The 25,674-nt window shown below is 43.5% G+C and overlaps 1 protein-coding gene across 1 annotated transcript; it reads right to left on the bottom strand.

Moving 5' to 3' along the window:
• Positions 1-4,133: 4,133 nt before the first annotated feature.
• LOC118845553 (lymphocyte antigen 6E-like) lies at positions 4,134-24,909 on the bottom strand. Its single transcript, XM_036753522.1, has 3 exons — positions 24,861-24,909; positions 15,850-15,969; positions 4,134-4,345 (listed from the first exon to the last, which is right to left on the bottom strand). The coding sequence occupies exons 1-3, from the start codon at positions 24,907-24,909 to the stop codon at positions 4,134-4,136; spliced, it is 381 nt and encodes a 126-aa protein (XP_036609417.1).
• Between the last annotated feature and the right edge of the window lie 765 nt (positions 24,910-25,674).

Raw genomic sequence — 25,674 nt, 5'->3', positions numbered from 1 at the left:
AAACACTAAAGGGACCTAAGAAAAGTCACTGAAACAAATCACGTTCAGCTAGGGTGGAAAGGCCTGCCCCTGTTCAGTAAACACCAAATTCTGCCCATTAAGGGTGAGTTCTCCAAATGAGCCACCAAAAGGAAGGCTTCATAGATCAGGGGGTGGCTGAGCAAGGCTGTAAAAGAAGGGAAGGATTTCATCAGGCAAATACACAGAAAGAGGTCATTCCAGGGATGGAAGCTACACTAATGCACAAAGTTCAGAGTAGGCTGTTTCCCCCCAATCAATCAATAAACATTTAAAGGGCACCTACTATGTGCCAGGCCCTGTGCTAAGTGCAAGGCTTTTGTGTAACTGCAATATCTCCTTCATTCATCCCCTCCTATCTTTTCTCACCCCTAGCTCAGACCTGACTTTCTATATTGGAAAGTGTAAAATTATCAGCCAATCAGTCAACAAGCATTTATTAGGCACTTACTGTCTTCCAGCACTGTGCTTAGTTGCTTTAGATGCTAAGATACAAATAATAAATCATCCCCATGGCTGGAAAGATGGTTGAAGCCAGACTATGGAAGCTCAAGAGTTTAACATTTTTCCCCCCAGTTTATTTATTTATTTGATTTTTAGTTTTCAACATTCACTTTTATAAGATTTTGAGTTCTACATTTGCCCCCTACCCAAGACAGCATACAATCTGATATAGGATACACATGTACAATCATATTAAACATATTTGCACATTAGTCATAACATTTTTTAAAGGCAATAGGGAAGTACTGAATGTTTTTGAGCAGGGGATTAATATGGTCAGACCCGATCAGTAAGAATTATTTTTTTTTCCAGCAACTATGTAAAGTTTAGGCTGAAGATGGAAGAGGAGTTAGGAGGCTGACGTTAGACCCAGTAAGTAGTCATGGATGGGGACCCTGCACTGGGATGGTGGAAGTAGAAGTGGAGAGGATGGTGTGGGCGAAAGAGAGATTTCAGAGGTAGAATCAACCAAAAACTCCCTTGGGCCTCTGCCCCTACCAGCTCCAATCATGGCTGAGAATCAGGTGACCTCGATTCTAGGACCATTACTGATTCCTTATGTCCTCTTGGAGAACAACCTCCCTGGGCCTAATTTTTCTCACCTGTGAAATGAGGCAAATAAGCTTTGCCTGGCTATCTCTCCAGATGGTGTGAAAGCTAAAACTGAGATAAGGGATACAAAAACACTTCCCAAAGAGAAAGAGCAGAGCCTGGACCAGTGAACACTCTGCTGGGGTCACTGGAAGTGACCTCTTAGCAATGGAAAAAAATCCCTACTTTGTCTCTTAGGAGCTATATGAATTTGGACAAACCAGTCCATTCTTTGGACCTCAGTGCAAACTCTGTATCCGCCAAAATTGGTTAATAACTTGCCTGTTAACCTCGGAGGGTTGCTACGGGATAATGGATGGAAAACCTTGAAAACCATGAAAAGCCGCGTCATGGCAGCGTCCTAGAATTTTAGAATACGAACTACCTTGTGGGTTTGTTGACAATCTTTTTGTTTTGCAGATGGAGATAGGCGAGGCACCCAAAAATAAGATGGTGGTCTTGCTGCCATTTTTTTTTTGGAGGGGGGAAGGCAGGGCAAGTGGGGTTAAGTGACTTGCCCAAGGTCACGCAGCTAGTAAGTGTCAAGTGTCTGAGGCTGAGATTTGAACTGAGGTCCTCCTGACTCCAGGGCTGGTGCTCTATTCATCTAGCTGCCCCGTCTTGCTGTCTTCTGCCCTGGTCAGGCCACATCTCGAGTGTTATATTCAATTTATGATGGACAGTTAAGGAAGGACTATAATAAGCTATCGGGTGATGGAGAAAGTGAAGGCTTCCAAGTTCGTGTTATCTGAGGATAAATTGAAAGAACTAGGTATAGTTAGCCTGGAGTAAAGAAGACTCAGGGATGGGGTCCTGGGGTGGAGAGTGGGGAAACATCATAACTATTTTCAAGTACATGATCTGTCTTATGGAAATAAGATGGGATTTGTTCCATTCGTCCCAGAGGGTCAAATGGGGCCATGAGTGGAGGTGGCAAATAGACTACATTAGGCTTCATATGAGGAAAATGTGCAATGAGAACTTTACAAAAGTGGAGTGAAATGTAACATGGTAGTGAGTTGCCTGTCACTGGAGGTCTGTAAGCAATAACTGAATGACCATCCCATTATACTGTACAAGGAATTCTTGTTTGAGTTTAGGTTGAACTAAACGGCCTCTGTGGTTGTCTCCAACCCAAAGTCTGTAAATTCTGTAAAACTGAGTCTCATAGGAAGGAGTTGACTTTCCCCAGATGCCATGACTATTCAGTCCCAGAAACAGTTTTTTGACTCTGAGCCCAGGGCTCTCTCCATTTTTGCCCATAAAATGCGAGATTTGGTCATCCCTTTCCTTGTCCCTATAACCCTTTGGCCTCTGGAATGCTGCCCTCTTTACACTCCCTGGTGATCAGAATATATACCAATTCCCCTAGTCTCTAGAGATGGGCTAGAAAGCCTCCAGACCTTCAGCCATTGGCCTAGAACCATGGAGAAGATGCCCAGGGATACAGGGCCATCCACCTTTGAATGCCTACAAACTGTGTCCAGGGGTGAGGTAGCCACACACTTGCAGACAATCACAGCAAAAAAAGGATTTTCCTAACAGTTTTGGGCCAAGCAGTTTGCTGTAAGGACTGTTCTGCCCTGAACCCACTAGCAGCAACGTTCTGTATCATCACTCCCCTGGTGCTTTTAGCTGCGGCCAGTAAGTCTTTTTTTTTTAAATCAATAATCTTTCCCTTCAGGTGTTGCACAGTGCTTTGTTTTGTAGATAGATAGATATGTAGGTGGATAGATAGATAGATAGGTGATAAATAGAAAGAAAAAGAAAGAAAGAAAGGAAGGAAGAAAGAAAGGACAAAAGAAAGAAAGGATGAAAAAGAAAGATAGGTAGATAGATAGCTAGGTAGATAAGTAAACAGGCATGGAGAGAGAGAAAGAGAGAGAGATCGGTAAATGGGTATGTAGATAAGTGGATAGATAGATGCTAAATAGAAAGAGAAAGGTAAATAGATAGATAGATAGACAGATAGGTGAATGGGGAGAGAGAGACAGAGAGAGATTGGTAAATGGGTATGCAGATAGATAGATAGATAGATAGATAGATAGATAGATAGATAGATAGATAGATAGAACTATATATCTCTATAGGGTTGCTGCAAATGTGTGTGTATATATACATATATTTTATCATGTAATGTCATGCGTCATAGTTATTTGTGTTTATATCTTACCTCCCTACTAGTAAGCTCCATGAGGATGACATCCAGGAAATTTCCACTTGAAGCATGAAGAGCATGGTGGGGATTGCAGAGGGCACAAAGGTCAGTTCAAAAGAAGATTCTGTTATACTGGAAGAGGGGATGGTCTCCTGACCCTAACACTCACAGGGTTTGAGCGGAAAGATAGACCTTAGAAGAGGATCACTATGGTGACAATGCCCCAGGGAGCAGAGGTGAAGGCCAGTGGGGGATTTTGAGACAAGGTATAGGGACAACAATCAACATAAAGATGAAGCATAACCTTCCAGAGGTCGACATCCAGGATCTAAGCTCTACTTGTCCCCTGCTAATTTCGTACCCAGCAAGAACCTCAACTTTATGCCTCCCCCAGTAGTGAACACAGAGTTCTACACACATTTGGTGCCTAATAGATGGTTATTGAGTTAAGTTGATCGGGGTCTAATTGAGCAGCCCCTGGGAGGGTAGAGCGTGTCTCTAACTCATTGGGTAGTTCCTGAGAGAGGGTTTGGAAATGCATCTACATAATTCCAGAACAATATTCTTTGAGTCACCCAGATGTTTTTTCTCCAAGATGCCCCAAACCTAGATGTTTCCTAGTCCCCAGATCCATGGCACTGAGTAAATATAAGCTGGGACTCCCCAGGGAACAGGTTTGAGTGGGTTCTTTAACAATAAACAGCTTTCTATATATGTTTTGTATTTATCTACATATGTTTATATTGTCACCCTCATTTGAATGTAAGCTCCCCAAGGGCAGGTCCATTTTGATTTTGACTGGCATACAGTAGGTGCTCAATATATGCTCCCTGAGTGATGAATTCATTGATTGGCTGAAACATCAGAGCCTACTCCCGAACAGAGGGAAGACAAAGCATGTCAACACAGCCCAGACTACTGCCCTGAAGCTGGCAGTCACGTGGGTCACTCCATTGCTGTTGCACAGGGTGTTGTTACAACACTGCGATGTCACATGCAACACGCCAAGTGTTATGTTGGACGGCTCACAAGTAGAAGAGCATTTCTGGATGATGTTTTCAAACTTGTGGGTTTCTAAAAAAGAGAGGAAAACCCGAGAAACGTTTCAGAAAACCTTCACCATTAACATTGAACCCCAGCTCATTCAAAGTTGAGATAAGACACCGTGCCTATTCCCATGCAGTTTCCAGTTCAGTAAAGAAAAATAACATACATGCGGATGACTATAAAGCATGAAAACCAACTCAGGGAAGTCAGGGAAGTCTTCCTCAAGGAGGTCGTATTTCCACTAACTTTTTTTAATTAATTTTTTTCCAGGGTTAGTGGAAATTCAACTAGTGAAGAGGAGGGGCGGAGGACATTCTAGATATAGGGAAGTGAATGCACATATCCCCCAAGCTGAAGGTGAGAGGGCTCAGGACACAGAAGGGGCAAAGTGTTGTTCATTTTGGCAGGAACCTACAGTGCACAGAGGAGTAATGTGAAATAAGGCTGGAAAGGTCAGTTATTGTTAGGTTGTGGAGAACCTCAAACAACAGGGAAAGGAATTTGAGTTCTGTTCACTTAGATTGATAAGAAGGAGGTATTGGAGGTGAGGAAGGGTGGGTGGGTGAGTGGATGGATGGAAGGATGGATGGATGGATGAATAGATATAGATAGAGCTCTGTGTGTGTGTGTGTGTGTGCGCATGTGTGTGTGTATATATATATATACATATATATATAGGATTGCTATATATGTATACATATAGGGTTGCTGCAAATATGTATGTGTGTATATACATATAGATCCATAGACACATAGATACAGTTACATATATACACACATATATACATATGTACATGTACACATACATACATACATATGCGTGCACACACACATAATATAATATGTGTCAATTATTTTTGGGAGGGAGGGGAAGCAGAGTTAGGAAAGTCTATTAAGAGACCAGTACACAAGACCACGCTACGAGGGCTATACTAAAGTGAGAGGGTGGAAAGTTGATGTGGATGTGAGCTCAATGACATGATGTTGGCTTGCATTGATAGAGTCTTTCTCACAGAGGCCTCATGAGAAAGAGAAGCTTCATTACCCTTATGGGAGTCCGAGGCAGCGCGGTCTCCTGGTAAGGGCTCTGGATTGGGAATCACAAAACTCAGCGGTTAGCCCTGCCTCAGATAAAGACTAATTCTGTCACTTTATTTTAGACTTCATGTCTCTAAAGCCTCAGTTTCTTCATCTGTAAAATGGAGGTAAAAAGTATGTTATCCTGCCTAGTTCATGGGGTGCTCATGCTTTGTACATTGTATACTCTAAATGAGCACTTCTCAAACTTTTTGGTCTTGGGACTCCTTTATACTTTTAAAAATTATGGAGGATGCCAAAAAGCCTTTGTTTGTACAAATCATATCAATAAAGATTTATGACAGTCATTATTTAAATTGGTCATTTAAAATATTTCTTTTTAAATTCATTTAAAATAACAGTAATAAACCTATTTCATGTCAACATCATTTTAATGAAAAATAAGTATATTTTCCTAAACACATCAATAAGAATAGCATTATTTTATATACTTTTGTAAATTTCTTTAATGTTGAGCTGAACAGAAGACAGCTACATTCACATATATTTCTGTATCAGTCTGTTGTCATATGGTATTTTGGTTAAAGTTTATAAAGACAACCTGGTCTCTTATCAGTCTAGAGTTGGAAAAGGGAAAAGTATTTCAATAGGCAGAAAATATCTTAGTATTTTCATAAAAATAGTTTTTACCTTAAGGATCCCCTGAAAGGGTCTTGGGGACCCCCAAGGGTCTGTGGACCATACTTTGAGACCTAAATAAACGTCTGTTAAATTAAAGATCATAATATGAAAGTGTGTTGAAAAGAGAAAACTTTTGGTTTCTTTATTCTCACAGTATCCACATGTTGCATTATATTTTTATTTATTTTGTTAAACATTTCCCAACCTAAATATACTTAACATGATTGTACCTGTATAACCTGTATCAGATTGTTTGCTGTTTTGGGGAGGGGAGAAGGAAGGGAGGGAAAGGGGAGGGAAGGGAGGGAGGGACAAAAATTTGGTACTCAACATTTCACAAAAATGAATGTTGAAAACTATCTTTACATGTAATTGGAAAAAAATAGAATACTATTAAAAAAAGCCATTTGCCAATCTACATGGAGAATTGAGATTTGAGTATTCTTGCCTTTACCCTGGTCAGTATACCTTTGCTGTCCTTGCTCATGTTTGGAGTCACATGAGCAAACCTGGAAACCACACCTTAGGAAACACGTGGACTACCTGGGGAGGATGTAGACCAGAATGAGAGAGGGAGGCACGATGGGAAGGAAACAGGCATTTATTAAGCACCTACTATGTGCCAGGCACTGTACTAAGCACCAGACAATGTTTATCGCATTTGATCCTCACAACAGTTCTAGGAGGTAGGTGTATTAAGATCCTCACTTAACAGCTGAGGAAACTGAGGCAGGCAGAAGTTAAGTGACTTGCCCAGGGTCACGTAGCAGGGAAATGTTTGAGGTTGGACTAGATCTGATGAGAACTAAGTTAAAAGAACCAGGGATGGTTAGACTAGAGAATAGAAGACGGAATGGGGAGGTTCAGGACAAACATTCTAGTTGCCTGGCAGTGATGGTACAGAGGGGAAAATGCGTTTTGTTTGTTTGCTTCCCTTTTGTCCCAGATATTTTCTCTCTGGCTGCCTGGATAGATAAGTGGGCTACTGGTTTTGGAAGCAGCCCTGCTTTCTACCCTACCTGGTATGCCAGATACTTAGAGTTTCAGGAATTACAATTTTAGCTTGTCAAAATATTTTGGAGGCACTCTGTTTCTCAGAACTAAGGTCCAGCAATCAGGCTGTGCCCTGAGCTTGCCATAACAACAATCCTTTGTGCTCTAGATGATCTCACCCTCTGGCAAAGTGTATTGGTCTGACCAAGCACCAGGGGTTCACCATCCCCTATTTCTCAGGGACCTGAGAGCCATCCATCACTTCGCTTGACTTGCTCACAATTCCTGTTCCTTGTAACAGCTAAGTGAACCAAGCCAGGTACTGTACCCCTCTGTGAGACAATCAGCTTGGAGACTGTTCCTACAGGACCCAGGAAGGCCTGTATTGTCCACACATGAGTCTCCCGTGGGAAACTGCTACTGAAGACCTAAGAATGATTATGTCATAGTCCAGCCCACTTATGTATGTATAAGCATCACCCGTTCCCCAACATATTAAGCTCTCCTTCTCAGGAGAGGGGCTTCCTTCCTTGCAAGTCATTTTCCTCACTCTGAAATAAATTACACCGCTTCTTTGTGTCCTGATACACCTACCTCCAACCTGCTCTGTTTGGCTCTGGCCATCCCCAAGTTAGAGACCTTTCCAGTCCCGACTGCATTCAAAATTCTGTTGAGAAGCTTAAATAAATCTTTTCTTTCTGGCCAGCTAGCAATGTCCAGTGTAAACAGAGGAGAGAGAAAGCATGGCGGTTTTCTAGGGCAGAACTAGGAAGCAATGGAAGGAGCAGGGCAGGGAGCAATTCTATCAGCTCAGTATTAGGAAGACCCTCCAAGCAATTAGAGTTGTCCCACAAGAAAATGGGCTGCCTCAGGTGGAGCCACCCTAAGTCTTCAGGCAGAGGTCAGAAAACCACCTCAGGGTGAATGCTGGAGGGAGAAGGAGCAGGATTATTGCTCTGGGAGGGATCACACTAAGTGGGCCAGTTGGCTCCAAGGTCTCTTCCAGCCTGGGATCTATGATTTCATGATGCCTTTGAGTTCCTTCCTAGCTCTGGGATGCTATGATTCTCTGTCTTCTCACTGGGACTTGTGAAAATGGTTTCACCATCCAAAGAAACTCCTTGTTAAATCTCTTGAGATTAGAATCTTAATAATAGTTAGTATTTACATATTACTTTAAGGTTGGTAAAGCACTTTACAATTATCATCTCTCCTTTGATCCTTGCAACAACCCTGGGTGGTAAATGCTATTATGATCCCCCTTTTACCAATGAGGAAAGTGAAGTAGACCACGGCTAAGTCACTTGCCCAGGGTCACATAACTAGAAGGTGTGTGAGACTAGAGTTGAACTCAGATCTTCCCAATTCCAGGTCCAATGTTCTATCCACTGGGCCACCTCGCTGCATATCTTGTTAGTTCTACAAAGATGATAAAATGGAAGAACCATGTTTTCCCCTTTGTGGACAACTTCCACTAAAAAGCCCAGTAACAAAAAGTGGAGGCATAGGAATGGGGTATTAGGGCTAGGGCCATGATAGATATTGGGGTTATGATAGATAAGGGTTAGAAACATGGAACATGGAGACTTGGGAGTTAGGGTTAACCTTAGCTCTGCCTTACAAGCACTCCACCTCTACGGTCAACAGAATTCACGTCTAGAACTCTTGACTAGGTTTGGAGCACAGAACTAGATGCCTCCTCTCTGACCCACCTCCGTAACTACCTAAAGTTGTAAGAGAACTTCCAAAACCAGTGAGTGCTGCTGAGATATAAGTGGTTACTGAGAGACAATGTGTGGGGTGTTAGTGAGAAGAGCTAATAGTTAGGAGACCTGGATTCTGGGTCTAGGTCCACCATTTCCTGGCTTTGGGCCTTTGGGCAAGCCTCTTTAGGGAACTTCAGTTTTCTGCTCTGTGAAATACGGATGTTGGTCTAAATGATCTCTATGCTACCTTCAAACTCTGACATTCTAAATTCTAAGGCCCCTTCTAATTCTTATGTTCCATGTTCTGTGGTCCCTCTCAATTCTGGCATTGCATGTTATAAAGGATCTCCCGCTTACAGTCTATATTCTTCTGTGCTCCAAGGCAATGGAGTCCAACCCAAATAGAAACAGATCTCTGCAGGCCATATATTGGCTCAGAAAATCACAAATCAACATTATCAATATTGTATTGTATTTTTTCTTTATTTTGTTAACCATTTCTCCGTTACATTTTAGTCTGGTTTGGGCAGCATTGGGGAGTTTTGCTGGCTCTTTCCTGTTCTGAGTTTGCTGCCTCTCTAATGTTAGAGACCATACACTACGAGATTCTACATTCTCCTGTGCTCTGAGACCCCTCCAGGCTCCCACTTTCTATTCAATGTTGAGCCAAAGGTATCAAGTAATGCAGGGTAATACTTTCCCCCTCTTTTGCCTCATATAGAATTGGGTCAAATACTATACAAATGTAAAGGGTTATTAAGAAAACTGTATAGCCTTGTGGAAAAAGCACAAAATCTGAGTTTAAATACTGGCATCGACTCCAGAGTCTAGGGGATAGATAGATAAAATATTGAAAGGTTCTGAGTTCAAATCCTACTTCTGATGCTTGTTAAGGCATTTTTTCAGTATGTCCAACTTTCCATGATCCCATTTGGGGTTTTCTTGGCAAAGATACTGAAGTGGTTTGCCATTTCCTTCTCTAGCTCATTTTACAAATGGGGAAACTGAGGCAAAGAGGGTTAAGTGACTTGCCCATGGTTGTACAGTTAACAAGTGTCCAAGGTTGGATTTGAATTCAGGTCCTTCTGACTTTAGGGCCAGCACTCTCTCCACTGCATCATTTAGCCAAGCCCGTGTTTACTCCCTGTGTAATCTTCATCAAGGCTCTCCCTGGGTCTCAGTTTCCTCATCTGTAAAATGTGGGTGGTTGGACTACATGGTTTCTGAGGCCCGTTCCAGCAATGGATCTATAAACCAGTGCAGCGCCTGGTACACAGTAGGTGTTTAATCAATGCTAGCTGACTGACAAACACACATTAGCTGCATGACACAATGCAAGGCCCTTCCCTTCTCTGCCTTAGTTTTCCCTACATAAAGCAGGGCTCCTAACACATGTGCTCTGCATGTCTCCATAGTCATCCTCAAATCCCTATTATCGTCACTGCACACACATACATACACACATCTATGCACATACAAATACACACACACGCACACGCACACATACGCACGCACACCATTTCCCTTAACACAACAGAAACGCAAGGGAGGACAGAAAAAACAATCTGGATCTTTCTAGATAAAACAGTACGTGCCTGTGAAATAGCTGGTTATTTAGATCAGAATGACTTCTATCTCAATGCCCATCTTCCCTCCCTGCTCCAACCACATGTGTTGACATAGGCCAAACTCTGGCAGCAAATAGTCTGAAGTCCCTGGGGGAAAGGTGTACTTGAGAAGTCTTAAATGCTGTCATAAGGCTTTTATCCTCTAAGCCTACTTATAAGCTGGGGCATGTGTTTTCTTGTCTTGGGCCGCAAGAAAATGGGAAAAAAGGTAAAGGAGGTTACTTAGTTACTGAGGTGAAAGAAAGGAAGAGAGAGAGAGAGAGAGACAAAGAGAGAGAGAGAGAGAGAGGGACAGAGAGAGAGAGACAGACAGAGAGAGAGGGAGAGACAGAGAGAGAGACAGAGAGAGAGATAGAGAGAGGAAGGAAGAGAAAGAAGGAAAAAGAAAAGGAGAGAAGGAAAGGAAGCAAGGAAGGCAGGAAAGAAGGAAGAAGGGAGAGAAGGAAGAAGAGAAGAGAGAGGAGAGAAAGAGAAGGGGAGAGGAAAGGAAAGGAGAAAAAAGGAGAGAAAGAAATAAAGGAAGGAAGGAAAGAAGGAAGGAAGGAGGATAGAGAAGGAGGGAGAGAAAGAAAGAGAAAGAAGGGGAGAGAGAAGGAAAGAAAGGAAGGGGAAAAGAAAGAGAGGGATAGAAAGAAAGAAAGAAAGAAAGAAAGAAAGAAAAGAGAGAGAGAAAGAGAAGAGGAGAGGAAAGGAAAGGAAAGAAGAAAGGAGAGAGAGAAAGAAAAGAAAGAAAGAAGAGAGAGAAGGAAAAAGAGAAGAGAGAGAAAAAAGAGAAAGAAAAGAAAGAAGGAAGAAAGGAAGAGAAAGAAGGAGGGAGGAGAAAAAGTAAAAAAGAAGGGGAGAGAGAAGGAAAGGAAGGAAGGAAAGAAAAAAGAAAGAGAGGGAAAGAAAGAAAGGAAGGAAGGAAGGAAGGGAGAAGGAGAAAGAAAAGGGGAGAGAAAGAAAGAGAGGAAGGAAGGAAGAGAGAAAGGAAGGAAGGAAGGAAGGAAGGAAGGAAGGAAGGAAGGAAGGAAGGAAGGAAGGAAGGAAGGAAGGAAGGAAGGACCTCTCTGGAACTTTTTAAGCACAGGCTGGAAGACCATTCATGGGGAAGGCTGCTGAGGGTCTTTATTCAGGTATGAAATGAACAAAGTAGCCTTTAAGTGACCTTCTCACTCTGAGATTCTATGATTCAGTGAAATACAAAGCAGGCCCTGCCTTGGAGAAGATCACAATGCAATGGGGAGTGAGAGAGTAACATCAGTGGTCCCTCTGGCACAGGACTTGACTGACTAACCCCCTTTGAATAGGCTTTAGGCTTCCTGATCATTTAGTAGAAAGATGACCAAGCTTAGAGTCAGAAGATCTAGCTAGATTGAAGGGCCTGACTCAGAGGCCAATTCAGCCTGAGCTCTCTGAGCCTCAGTCTCCTTATCTGAAAGATGGGTGTGATGATTCTGTCACTACTTACCTGAAGGCCATTGCGAGGAAAGCATCTTAGTTGTGCAACTGTGAGCAAGTTTTAGGTGGGGAGATATTACTCACATGCAGGAATAACTTAGTAAGCAATGGGACAGAGTTATCAAATACCAGAGCTACAAGGGACATTAGACACCCAGCCCTACCTCTTCACTCTTCAGAAGAGGACAATGAGGCCCAAAGGAGGGAAAATGACTTAGTCAAGGTATCACAGAAATGTTAGGGCAAACCGAGGCCTCTCGGAAGGTCAGCAATATTATGTGCTGTGGACACTAAGTGTTTTTGGAGTTACAGGGGTGGAGGGTGGGGCAGGGAATAAAACCAATCTAATCTGTTAGTTGGTTCCAAGTCAGTAGAATGACTGGGTTTCATTTGGTTTCTGTAGGCTTGTTTGTTCTACTTTTGTCCTGGATATTTGGACTCTGGATGACTGAGTATAAGTGGACTGATGGTTTTGGAACTGATCCAGAGGCATGCTGATAAATGCTTAACAACTGGCTTTCCAAAGGGGAAAAATGTAGCCAGGGCATACTTTCAAGTTTAATATGCATCATTATGCATACGATTTTCTCTGTCACTTTCTTAAGTTCTATCAGTAAAATAATAAATCAAACCTTAATTTGTTGCATTTGCTGATGTCCATAATGCTTACACTGAAAATTTAGTGATGGATTCCAGCACATCCCTGAATGGGCCCCACTTTCCACTCCACCTAGTAAGTCAGAGAGTTAGAGACACTCAGAAAGAACAGCTCTGGCTTAAAGGACACTTTTCCTATCTGGGCAGCTGGAAGTGAACAGGATAGGAAAACACATGGACAAGTTAAGGACACTAGTGTAACCCAAGTGTTACTACTGTTCTTGCTCTCCCACCCCAAACCAAACCAGTTACCAAAAGCAAGCAACGCCCTTTGACTCATTTGAGGATCATAAATGCTCCTTTCCCTCAACTACCCTCCTATGGTGGAACGTTCCAAAATTCCCCAAAGGGAGGGACCAAGAGTTTCAGAACAACAGATCATGAGAGCCAGAATGGTTTTAAAATAGAGAATGTCAGAGTTGGGAGGGGCCTTGGACTCCAGAATGTTTGGGCTGGGACTTTAGAACAGAGAATATAAGACCTTAGAGGGGCCTTAGAACATAGTGTATCAGAGCTAGGAGGGGCCTTGCATTATGGAATGTCCTAGCTGGAAGAATTTAGAATGTCAAAGCTGGCAGGAACCTTAGATGTCATAGAGGTCAGCCCTTCCATTTTGCAGATGACAAGAGCAAGGCCTTTGTGTGTGTGCGCTGTGTGTGGCGGTTTTGTCCTTCATTCTTGGAGATGACCATGACATCAGGCTAATTATGATGTGACTTGCATTGAATTTGACTTGAGTGAGGGAGGGCTGGGCAAAGTCATCAGCCTCATTTTCTCCTGCAGAGCCATCTGGGTCCAGTGGCCAGATATAGATCAGGACAACTGGAGACGTCCCAAGATACAGTGCTAGACCTTGGCCTTTGAGTGAGGTAACACCCATTCAATGAATAGGCCTGTTGGAGAAGTGAGTCAAAGGATGGTCTCTTTAATTAAAAAAAAATCAAACTGGGAGGGGAAGACCCTCAGGCTTGCTTACATTCACACTGAGCCAGGAGGGCCCAAAAGTAACCATGAAGTGGTGCCTGGACAGGGACCTATTCTTGTCTAATCAATGAGATCCTGAGTGAATTGGGTTTAAGGTACAGTCTCTGAGGAAGAAATCTAGCCAGTAAGACTAGCCTAAGGTCATTGAGTGAATCAGGGCAGTACTAAATCTAGAGACCAGTCTCCTGATGCCCCGCCCAATGCCCTTTCTACTATGCCGTAGGACAAGCCAGGAGCCTGGATAATCTACAGGAATGAATGATGAGCTTTCGATAAACTATTCTAAAGCTATTTTTAATCTATTCAAAAACCATATCAAATGCCTACCATGTTCAAGTCCTGTGCTTGGAGCTATGGGAGAACCAAAGATAACAAAAACCCTGTTTCTACCTACAAGGAGTTTATGAGCTAGTAGTAACTATTAATCCACCTTTATATAGCACTTGAAGGCTTTATGGAGTGTCCTTCACATCAGCCTTGTGAGGTAGGAAGCATAAAAAATCTTCTCCCTATCATCCAGGCAAGAGACTGCAGAGTCATGGAGTGACAAGCCTGTAATTAGTATGTGATAGAGCTGAAACTCAGACCCAGGTCATGGGCAAGTCTAGCCCTCTTTCTGCTAGAGCCTGTCGCCTCTCTATATGGTGTGCACAGATACAGAGAATGCTAATAAGACTACAACTCCATAAGAGGAAGGGAGCATGATCGCAGAACCATAATGCTATGAGGTCTGAGGATGGAGAGATCACTACCAGTGTAGGGGACTAGGGAAGAAATCCCAGTGGAAGTGACAGTGCAGCTGGGCTTTGAAGGATGGGCTAGGTATCAACGTGCAGGGACAGGGTGAGGAGGAAGATATACCAAGCACACGGAGTTTCATCAGCAGAGGTCATAGGCATGCACAGAACAGGGACTGGGTGTGCCCAGGTATCATGCATACACCCTGGGAAGGGTATTCCCTGAGGGCAAGGGGAAGAGCTAAAGGTAATACTTGCTCCAGTCTATGCCCATTCTAAATGCATGCTTACAGGACAGAAAACAGTTAATTCTTGAAGAAAAGTGTTCTTGATCTTCCCAGTGACTTCCACACCTTGCTACCTCCACTTATGCCATCATCTTCATCTCTCTTCCCCTACTATATGCACACCCCTTTTTCCAATTTCTCTTTATATTTTTTTCTCTGCCTCCCCCTCATACAAATATAATAATATTATATTAGAATATAAGCTCTTTGAGGGCAGGAATTTGCTTGTTTGCTTTTGTTTACATTCCTAGTGTTTAGTGCAGTGCCTAGAACATAGTAAAGACTTAGTAAATGCTCGCTTATTTTCTCGCTCATCTATCCATCATCTATCTATCTATCTATCTACCTACCTGTCCATCTATCTATCTATCTATCTATCTATCTATCTATCTATCTATCTATCTATCTACCTGTCTCTATCTATCTATCTACCTGTCTATCTCTCATCTATCTATCTATCTATCTATCTATCTATCTATCTATCTATCTATCTATGTCTGTCTGTGTCTGTCTGCCTGTCTATCTATCTATGTATCTATCTATCTACCTGTCTCTCTCTCTACCTATCCATCTATTTATTCAGTCATCCATCTATTCATCTATCTACCCACCTATCTTTCTACCTATCTGTCTGTCTGTCTATCTTTAGAAGTTCAGCTCCTCCGTGAAATGTTTCCTATCTCAGGATCCTAGGATCATAAATCACAGAGGTGGACTGGACCTTCAGGGTCACCAAGCCCACCTCTATCATCTTAGAGATGAGGAAACTGAGGGCCAAAGGAAGTGACGTGACTCACTGAAGGTCACAAAGGTGGTAAGCAGAAGAGCAGGGCTTTGAACCCAAGCCAGGGGCCTCTATATTCGGCACTCTTTTGAATGCACTCCACTTCCTCCTCTGAACACCTGAACACCACTACAATGGGCCTCCATTTTACCTGTTTGAGTCATGTTTCCTCAATTGGATTTTGAGCTCCTTGTGGTCAGAGGCTATGCTCTCCTTCACTCTCCACCCCCACGTACTTGGCATAGGGATAGGCACATGGTTGGTGATTGGCAAATACCCATTGACTGATGTCTGTCATATATAGGGGTCAAATAAAGGAAGTCCTATAGCTTCTTTACAGTGGAAAGATCAAGAGATTAATAATCAGAAAGCCAAGGCTGAAATGCTATCCCTTCCACTTACCAGATGTGTGATCTTGGGCAAGTCATTTGCCGTTGCTGAATTTCATTTTTCTGCTCTATAAAATGTGCTCAGTAATTCTGATTACCTGCCTCACTGGGCTGTTTGGAAGAAAGCGCTTTGTAAATATGAAAGCCCTTAGAAATGGGAGCTTTTATTCATCTTCCTCATTGCTCCTCATCACGGCAAAAACTTACCAAGCTGAGCAGTTATCACAATGGTCTCACAGTAGGCATCAGAGGATGAACAGTTGGTGGACCTTTGATCTTTTCCATGGCAGTTGTCCCCCACACATGTATAACATCGCAGAGCACTTCCTGGGGGAAGAACCAAACCAGACTGAATAGCTGCCTTCTTCAATTCAGTGGTCACATAGTAAGCACAATATAAATGTTAGGTGGTAGTAGTAGTAGTAGTAGTAGTGGTAGCCCCCAGCATTGTCGTGAGGATGACACCAGATAATATTTGTAAAGTACTTACTGGAATGCCTGGCATATATGAGTGCTTAATAAATGTTTATTCTCTTCTTTTACCTGTAGCACAATGCCAGGCAGATATTAAGTATTTCATAAGTGTTTAAGGTAGCTACAGGGAGCAGTGGATAGAGTGCAGGGCCTGGAGTCAGAAACACTCATCTCTCTGAGTTCAAACCTGGCCTCAGACACTAGTTATGTGACCCTAGACAAGTCATTTAACTCTGTTTGCTTCAGTTTCCTGGTCTGTAAATTGAGCTGGAGAAGGAAATGGCCAACTACTCCAATATCTTTGCCAAGAAAACCCCAAATGAGGTCACGGAGAGTTGAACAGGACTGAAAAGTGATTAAACAAAAATAAATGCTTGTTGATCGACTGAATGAAAATAGAATATTAGTGCTGGAATGAGCCTTAGGAAGGACCTTAGGACCTGAAATACAAGAGTTAAGAGGGACTTTTAAAAATAAAACATAAAACACAGTATACCAGAGCTAGAAAAGACCATAGAATACTGAAGGTTAAAGCTGGAAGGAAGCTTAGCAATCGTCTAGTCCAATTTTGTCACTCATAGATTCAGGAAATGAGGCTGAGGAAGGTTAAATGATGGGCCCTGGTGAGACCATATCAAGAGTATTATGTTCAGTTTTCAGAGGCAATTTGATGTAGTAGATAGAGCTCAATCCTTCAAACTAGGAAGTCATAGATTCAAGTCTTGCTGGTGACAGACATTGGTTCCATGACCCTGGACAAGTCACTTAAAGGCCTTTCACTGCTCTAAGAAATTCTGTAAGACTCTTGAGTTTCAGAGAAATGCAACCTATGTTGGTGGAGGGAGTTTCCTCATCTGGGAGTTCTTTCTGCCATAGATCCTGTTCCTCTTCCCTATTTGACACCACATTTTAGAAGCACCACTGACAAGATGGAGGAAGGTGATTAGGCAGTGATGGAATTGGAGATCACACCACTCAAATATACTTGAAAGAACTCTGGGAGTATTGAGTCTGGAGAAGAGAAGACTTAGGGGGTGGGAGATATCATTTCTGTCTTCAAATTTCTGAAGGGCTTTTGTGTGGAAGATGGAGTGGATGTATTCTTCTTGATCCCAGAACCAAGAGCAATGGGTTAAAGGACAGGGAGAGGGACTGGAGGCAAGATTCCTTTGGTAAAGGGAGTGATCTGGCCTGAGCCCAGGGCTCTGTCCGCCATGCCAGCCACACTGTTTGAGTGTTAGACCAGCCAGGGCAGTCCCTGCTCTAGGCCCCAGGTCCACTGCTGGTCCCCAGCCTGGACAGAGCTGCCCAGACCCGTGTGGAACGTTTCCACCCGTGATGCAGCAAGTTTCATTGGCTATGGGAAGATCAGCACTCCAGATACCATGCCCCTGAGTGAGGCCTTGGCGATCTCTTCATTTGTACATGCCAGGGAGGGGAAGGGCCAGGAGAAAAGAGGTGAGGCCAGGGCAGCGTTTGGAACCATCGGCATCTCATGTTCTCCTCCATGGACAGAGCCTGTGCTTGACTTCCTGCTGCTCCCCAGACCCCAAGCAGGAAGACAAATTGCAGGAGAGACTGTGGCCCTGGTCCTTGTGCCCTCCCAGGAGAAGGGACACTTGAAGTTGCTTCTATACCCTGGATGACTGGTGCTCTGTGGATACAGCATTGTCAAGAGGACAATGACAAACAGGAGTGCCTCCAAAAGAAGGATGGCCAGGATGGAGAGAGGACCAGAGGGGATGCTGTGAGACCGGCCTCTGAGGGGTCTAGGGTTGTTTAGCCAGAAGGAGAAAGGCTTTGGATGGGAGAGGGAGAGCCGGAATCAAATATCTGAAAAAGTGGCATGGGAAAGAAGGTTTAGACTTTGTCTGCTCAGCCCCAGAGGGTAGAAGTTACAGGGAGGGCAGATGCTATTCCATTTCAACATATTTATGAAGCACTGTTCAGTACAAGACACTGTGCCCAATGCTAGAGATAGAAACAGAAACAAAAGAATCTTTGCTCTTAAGGAGGTCTGTCTGTGGTATACAGTCTTCGAGCTTAAATGCTCTCCTCTTTCCTCTCTCTCTTTCTCTCCCTCTCTGTCTCCTCTCTTCTCTCTCTGTCTCTCTGTCTCTCTCTCTCTCTCTCTGTCTCTCTCTCTCTCTGTCTCCTCTCTTTCTCTTTCTCTCTGTCTCTCTCTTCTCTGTTTCTCTCTCTTTCTTTCTCTTTGTCTCTCTTTATTTCTCTTTCTCTATCTCTCTTCTCTCCCTCTCTGTCTCCTCTTCCTCTATTTTCCTCTTTCTCTCTGTCTTGGTCTGTCTGTTTTCTCTCTCTCTCCTGTCTTCTCTCTTTCTCTTTGTCTCTCTGAGTGTCTCCCTCTTCTCTCTCTCTCTCTCTCTCTCTCTCTCTCTCTCTCTCTCTCTCTCTCTCTCTCTCTCTCCCCCCTGCTTCTCCATCCATTCTCTCTCCCTCTCTGTCTCCTCTGTCTCTTTCTTTCTCTCTGTCTTTCTGTGTCTTTCTTGGCCTCTGTCTCTGTCTCTCTCTGTCTGTCTGTCTCTCCCTCTCCCTATCCCTCTCTGTCTCCCCTCTTTCTCTCTTTCTCCCTGTCTCCATCTGTCTGTTGTCTCTCATCTGTCTGTTGTCTCTCATCTGTCTCCTCTCTTTATTTCTCTTGGTCTCTCTGTCTCTCTCTTCTCTGTCTCTCTTTTCTCTCTCCTTCTCGGTCTCCTCTCTGACTCTCTTTCTTTCTCTCTGTCTCTCTCTTTTTCTCTGTCTCTCTCTCTGTCTCTCTCTCACTCTCTCTCTTTCTCTGTCTGTCTCTGTCTCTCTCTCTGACTCTCTTTCTTTCTCTCTCTCTCTCTCTGTGTCTCTCTCTCTGTCTCTCTCTCTGTCTCTTTGTCTGTCTCTTTCTCTCTGTCTCTCTTTCTGTCTCTGTCTGTCTCTCTGTCTCTGTCTCTCTCTGTCTCTCTCTCTCTCTCCCCTGCTTCTTCTCCTCTGTCTCCTCTCTCTCTTTCTTTCTCTCTGTCTCTCTGTGTCTTTCTTGGTCTTGGTCTCTGTCTCTCTGTCTCCGTCTCTCTGTCTCTCTGTCTCTCTGTCTCTCTGTCTCTCTCTCTCTCTCTCTCTCTCTCTGTCTCTCTGTGTCTTTCTTGGTCTTGGTCTCTGTCTCTCTCTCTCTGTCTCTCTGTCTCTCTCTCTCTCTGTCTCCCCTCTTTCTCTCTTTATTTCTCTCTTTATTCTGTCTCCATCTGTCTGTTGTCTCTCATCTTTCTCCTCTCTTTATTTCTCTTTGTCTCTCTCTTCCCTGTGTCTCTTCTCTCTCTTTCTCCTTCTCTGACTCTCTTTCTTTCTCTCTGTCTCTCTCTTTCTCTGTCTCTCTCCTCTCTCTCCCTCTTTGTCTCTTTTTCTCTTTCTCTGTCTCTCTTCTCTTCTCTCTCTCCCTTCACTTATCTCTCTTCCTCCCTCCTTCCCTCTTTCTCTTCCTCTTTCTTGCTCCCCCACCCCCAATCAATTTCTTAGAATCATAGCAATCACATGGGTGGTCTCAGTCAGTAGTGAGCCCCCTATCCCTGGAAGGATCCCAGTAGAGGTTACAGCTACTTGTCAGGGATTTCTTCATTGAGTGAGCCAATGAACCCTATGATCTATTTGGTCCCTAGTACCACTAACATCCTTTGATTCCAAAACACAGAAAGAGTTTGTGACACTTGCTTAGTGAAGTTGGAGCCCTACCTCTTGCCTTCCCGAATTTCAGAGTTCTCCCCAGACAGAAACAGAGACAGCAGCAAACAATTAAAAGCTGCCACTTCTCAAGCCCTTTATGGTTTGCAAAGTGCTTTCCTCCCAGCAGAGCTAGTGTGGTTATGCCCATTTTACTGAGGAGGAAAATGAGATTCAGAGACCAGGAGCAACTTGCATGTTAGCTAGCAAGTGGTGGACTTGGCACACCTGGGAGCCAACATCCAGGCCAGAGCTTTGCTCCCTGCTCCAGGTGGAGATCATGTCCCTGAGTAGCCCTTTCCTGCCTTGGCGTACAGCATCCAGGCCCCTCCCCCTTCTGATTGCTCTCTTCTGGACACACTATCATTGGTTAGCATCCTCCCTAACAGGTGGATCCAAGAAATGGACAAAACACTGCATATGGAGAAGCTGGGAATGATTTGGGACAGTCCGTATTGCAAGAAGTCTCAGGACCTCTGCTATTCCTTGGTTTCTTTGCTCTTACCCCAAAGGCACTGTCTTAATGGTTCTTCAAGGTCTCCAGCCAAGTAGGACCATGTTCTCTTTCCAGAACATGGCCTGTGCTTTCTGGACTCTGGATCTTTGCTCACACTCTTCCCTCTCACCCTTCAGCTGTTGCTGAACTGCAGTCTACCTTTCAAGGCCACCTCAAATGCCTCCTCCCTCTAGGATGCCTTTCCTGATCCCCTCCTCCCCCCGCAATTAGATCCTTTCTGGAGGATCTCACACAGCATTTAGTTCTATACCTCTCAGATGCACAGACTGTGCATTATGGTGTATTGTCCTTATTCATTTTTGTGTTCAGGTACCACTGCTTAGATTGATACACCTGTGAGGATAGGGACAGCAACCAATCTAAACTTTGCATCCTCTAGTCTGACCTATACCTATAGCTGAACAATATCTCCTCTATAACATTCCCCATGAGCTGTCCTCAAACCTTTGAATTGGGCTCTAAAGGCTGGAAAGACCGTGTGAAAGACATCTCAACTGCCAGGAGGAAGAAAAAGCACGATAAAGAAAAGCTTAATTTACAATAACTAAAGAATTATTAGTTTAGTGATAAGATGGGTAGGGCCAAGGACGTACAGATGATAAGTATTTCAATAGTTGTAGTTTGGTTGAAGAAACATTGGTACAATTTCCTGAGTAGAAGGTTTTCATCATTTTGAGTCTCTCATAGAGTATGTAATAAAGGGCAGGTAGATGGAACAGTGGATCGAGCACTAGCTTGGGAGTCAGGAGAACCTGAGTTCAAATCTGGCTTCTTACATTTACTAACTGTGTGACCTTGGGCAAGTCACTTAACCATGTTTGCTTCAGTTTCTCTTCTGTAAAATGAGTTGGAGAAGGAAATGGCAAACCACTCCTGTATCTCTGGTAAGAAAACCCTAAACGGGGTCATGGAGAACCAGACACGACTGAAAAAACTCAACCATAAAACAGAGTATGCGGAAAGATCTTTGGGCAGTGAAGTAGAAAGCCTGGGTTCTGCTCCACCCCCACACCAATCTACTGTGTGGCAAATTGCTTCCTGTCTCTGGGCCTTGATTTCCTTTCCTATAACACGAGGAGGCATGACTATGTTACAGCTGAGATCTCTTGCAGGTTCATCATTCTATGATCGACTTATCTGACCACTATAACATACAGGAGAGGACTGAAGAATTATTCCAACCACTCCTTGCACCCCTTTTCCACCAAAAGACCCCAAAATTTTGGCCTTAATCAGCTAGACATTGGGAGGGGAACATGACTATTGTGCTTAACCTGGATACTTGCTCAGTTTTCCTACTATCCCTTGATCTGCCTAGGCCTAGCTGCTGTCCTTTTCCAAGGACAGGAAGAGAAAATTTTAGTTAAGTAGGTAGGACACGGAGGTTTTAAAGCAGGAGTTCTCAGACCCTTCTGGCCCCCTGATGAATCCTGTGGGCCCCATAGGATCTCACAGAGACTCTGTGGAAAGCCAAGACTATGCTGCAGCATTATTAAATTTGAAGTGATATTCTAAATAAAACAGGAGCAGCCAGGCATGATGGTGCATGTCTATAATTACCACTACACAACCAGAGAGGCAGGCTAGGCTGGTGGATAGCTTGAGTTCAGGAATTCTGAGCTACAGTTGGATTAAAGCTGATTGGGTGTCTACACTAAGTCCAACATCAACATGGTAAATCCTTAGAGGGAGAGGTTAGGGGATGGGGGAAGTGGACTGCCTAAGGAGGGATGAACTGGACCAAGTTAGGAACAGAGGAGGTGAAAGCTTCCATGATCATCAGCAGTGAGATGAGGCCTGTGAGTGATTCCTGAACTTCCAACCTGGGCGAGATAGAAAGACCCAGTCTCAAAAGAAAAAAAATCAAAATTAAAACAGCAACAACAAAACAAAAATGGAATCAGTCCTAGACTTGAAATTCCTTCTTGGAATCTTACAAGGAGCCATAAGAAGTAACTAGCTTTTCTCCTTAGAATCAGTGTATCTGGGTTCAACTGCCTGCTATGAAGTCATTTGACCTCAATTCTGAATCATAACATGACCTTCACATGGGTTCTTAGGAAAACACTTTGTAGACCTTGAAATTCTGCAGAATCAGAAAACCCACAGTTTTCTGATTCCAAATGCATGGCTCCTCCCAGGCTTTAAAGCAAGAGTTCTTAACTCAAGAGATCCGTGGACAGATTTTTAGGGGGTTCATGACTATAGATGGAAATTTTTTTACATCTTTATTTCTTTTTTTAACATCTTTATTTCAATATAATTGGTTTCCGTTGCAATCCTATAAGTTTTCTTTTACACATTTAAAAACATTATTCTGAGAAGGAGCCCATGGGCTATTCCAGGCTGCCAAAGATTCCAGGAAACACACAAAAATAAAAGTGAAGAATCTCTGCTTTGAAGCCTTTTAAATACCTGGCCCTCCTAGCTGTATTTTCACAGTTTTTTCCTCCTCCTTGTTCAATCATTCCACGAGTATTTATTGAATAATAACAGCCTATCTCCTCTACTATTTGGATTCTTCTTTGCGCCTGGAAGAAAGGTGACTCAGAGACCTTGAAAACTATATGCCAACAGAGCACAATATTTGATTGGTTCTTTCAAGTTGGAAAGGTTGGGTGGATAGAGCCAGCCACCAACTGGGGATGCCAACCTAGCTAAGGATGGAGAAGCTCATCTCCGTTGGGTTGGCTGGTGTAGTACTGATGGAAGAACACTGGTTCTGGAGTCAAAGCTAATTCCTCCTTGGATGCTTGCTACTTGTATGACTCTGAATTAGTAATTTAATTTCCCTGGGCCTCAATTTTGTCACCTGTGAAATAGGGGAGCTGGACTAGGTGACCTCTGAGGTCTCTCCCAGCTCCAGGTCTATGACCTTATGACAGAATTCCTCAGCCACAGCAACCCATAAATCAATCAAACAAACACAAAATACAAAGCTGTCCTCAGTCCTGTCCATCATCTTTCTGCTTCTGTGGGGATTGCAATAGAATGGAAGAAATGTGAGAAAGAGGTTTTAGATAATTTACAAACATTAACGGTTGGTGATCTCAGTGTGAAAGCCTGTCCACTGATGAACAAGACCACATACTACTGCAGTGTCTGTCATTATGGACATTGTCACTAATGAAATCAGAAAACCTAAGGACAATTCTAGTTAAATAGAAGGATAGTTGACACGTTCTCCTTGGAGAGGAGAAGGTGGGAGAAAAGAACAAACATCTATTAATAATCGCTAACATTTATATAGTCCTTACTATGTGCCGGGCACTGCTCTAAGCACTTGCCTGATCCTCACCAAGCCCCTTGGAGGAAATTGCTAATATCAGCCCCATTTTACAGTTGAAGAAACTGAGGCATTCAGTGGTTAAGGGACCTAATCAGGGTCACACAGGTAGTGTCTGAGGCCGGATCTGAACCCTTCCTGACTCCAAGCCCAGCATCCTACCTGCTGTAGTACCTCTCTGAAAATAAAGGAGTTGGTGAGTTTGATTTCAGTGTGTGCAAAAGGCAGAATGAGCTTCCTCAGGAAGAAGTGGACTTACCCTCCTTGGAGGTCTTTAAGCGGAGGCAGAACAATCACCCCTCTGGTAGGTTAGGGTGGCAGGGGGTTTCATTTGTGAAAACTAGATGGCTGCTGAAATTTATTTCAACCCTAGAATTCTCTGATTTTGCAGCATGCAAACAATCCTCTAAGACTAAGTTTCAGAGAAGGTGCCAACCTGCACCGGTGGAGGGAATTTCATCATTTGGGAATTGTCTCTATCAGTGAAATCACTGGTTTGTTTCTTGTCCTTATAATCATTACTGCCAATGTTACGGACAGTAGGACCGTGGACTCAGAGGCAGCCTTGTAACAGGGAGAGAACACTGACTCTGAATGACCTGGGTTCAAATCCCACATCCTGAGTCGCCCTGAGCAAGTCACAACTCCTCAGGGTCTCAATTTCTTCACCTTTAAAATGAAGGGGCTGGAGAAGATCATCTAAAGTCCCTGGTGGTTCTCATGCTACAATCCCAAGCTGGAGCTGGAAAAAGATCTTGAAACCATCTCCTCCAATAGCCTTATTTCACAGATGAGGAAACTCAAGCTCAGAGAGCTTGAGGGGTCCTACTGGGAGAGGGTAGCTTTTGAGGATTCGAACCCAGGTCCTCTAACTTCAGAGTTCATGCTCTGTTGCCCATCCCATACTGCCTTCCAAGTCTATGGTTTTATTTTCCATATCATTCATGGTAAGGATAAAAGAGATGAAGACTGGACCTGTGATTAGTATAGAGAACTCCCAGGAGAGGAAATGCATTCTACCAATATAGGTTGGCACCTTCTCTGAAAATTAGAGTCTTAAAAATCAGTCTTTTCTGTGGCTGCTCTAGGTATCCTGAGGAAGCACAGGGTGAATCCATCTCTCCAATGGAACTTAGTTGCTCAGAGAAACACCAGGGGCATTTTACAGCCATCCAAATTACTTTTTACACAATCTCAGAAAAAAGCCATTTTTCAGGAGGAAACTTTGGGACATCTCACCTTGGTCAAAATACAGGAGGGCCATCAAGAAAATCAGGTAAGATGCCATCTGAGCTTGGTCTCCTCAGGCTGTCCAGTGGGGCTTGTGTTCTCAGGAGTCAGCAACAGGCTTGTGGAAAGACGAAGAAAGGGTTTGTTTAAAAAAAAAGTAAGTCTCACTTCAGCCAGGTACAATCAGTTAAAACGGTACCAGCAGGTAATGGCTCTGTGGTGTGGGCATACAAACGCTCCTCCTATTTATCTTTCCTCTCAGTACTGCCATAGTATCAATGTTATCTTTTGGTGTTTTTCAAGGACAAAATGACAAAGAATCAAATAACAGTATTCCATACTTCTAGGATCCATGACTTCTTTGGTGTGCAGGCCCCACCCCCTTCTATGTCTTTGAAGGCATTCTTCCTTGGGCTGTGGCAAAAAACATTCATTCGAACAACTCTCCAGCAATGTCACAGCCTAGACCTCTCCATCTCCACACTGATGTGGGCGGGGACTTGGGAGATGGATGCCTAGGCCATTGCTAGGCCTAGACTGGTAGGTATCTAACCTGTGTTCCTCTAACAAGGTCACTTCAGAATCAGGAGGAAAGGTTGGGGGTAGGGATCTACTAAAGGTCAAGTGACAAAAGAATTTTAGAAGTGATCTCATTCATTGATTTGAATCACTTGAGCAACAATAATCAAAGAAGAGTCACGAGTCAGGCCCCTGTACTTTTTGAGATATAGCTACTAGAGCAGGCTTTGCCGAAGTCGATTGCCCAGCTCTGACCTTCACTGGCTGAATGACCTTGGACAAATCAAAGAATTCTCGAACCAGA

This window comes from Trichosurus vulpecula, chromosome 1, assembly GCF_011100635.1.
Source record: "Trichosurus vulpecula isolate mTriVul1 chromosome 1, mTriVul1.pri, whole genome shotgun sequence".
In the NCBI taxonomy this organism is placed as follows: domain Eukaryota; kingdom Metazoa; phylum Chordata; class Mammalia; order Diprotodontia; family Phalangeridae; genus Trichosurus; species Trichosurus vulpecula.
This window is presented reverse-complemented; position numbering and strand designations above follow the sequence as displayed.

Coding starts and splice junctions, on each gene's coding strand:
- LOC118845553 (XM_036753522.1), bottom strand. CDS start 24,909: ATGGCATCTTACCTGATTTTCTTGATGGCCCTCCTGTATTTTGACCAA. Junction 15,970..24,860: donor CCTCCTGTATTTTGACCAAG/GTGAGATGTCCC, acceptor TTCTTCCCCCAG/GAAGTGCTCTGCGATGTTAT. Junction 4,346..15,849: donor TGTGATAACTGCTCAGCTTG/GTAAGTTTTTGC, acceptor TCTCTTTTTTAG/AAACCCACAAGTTTGAAAAC.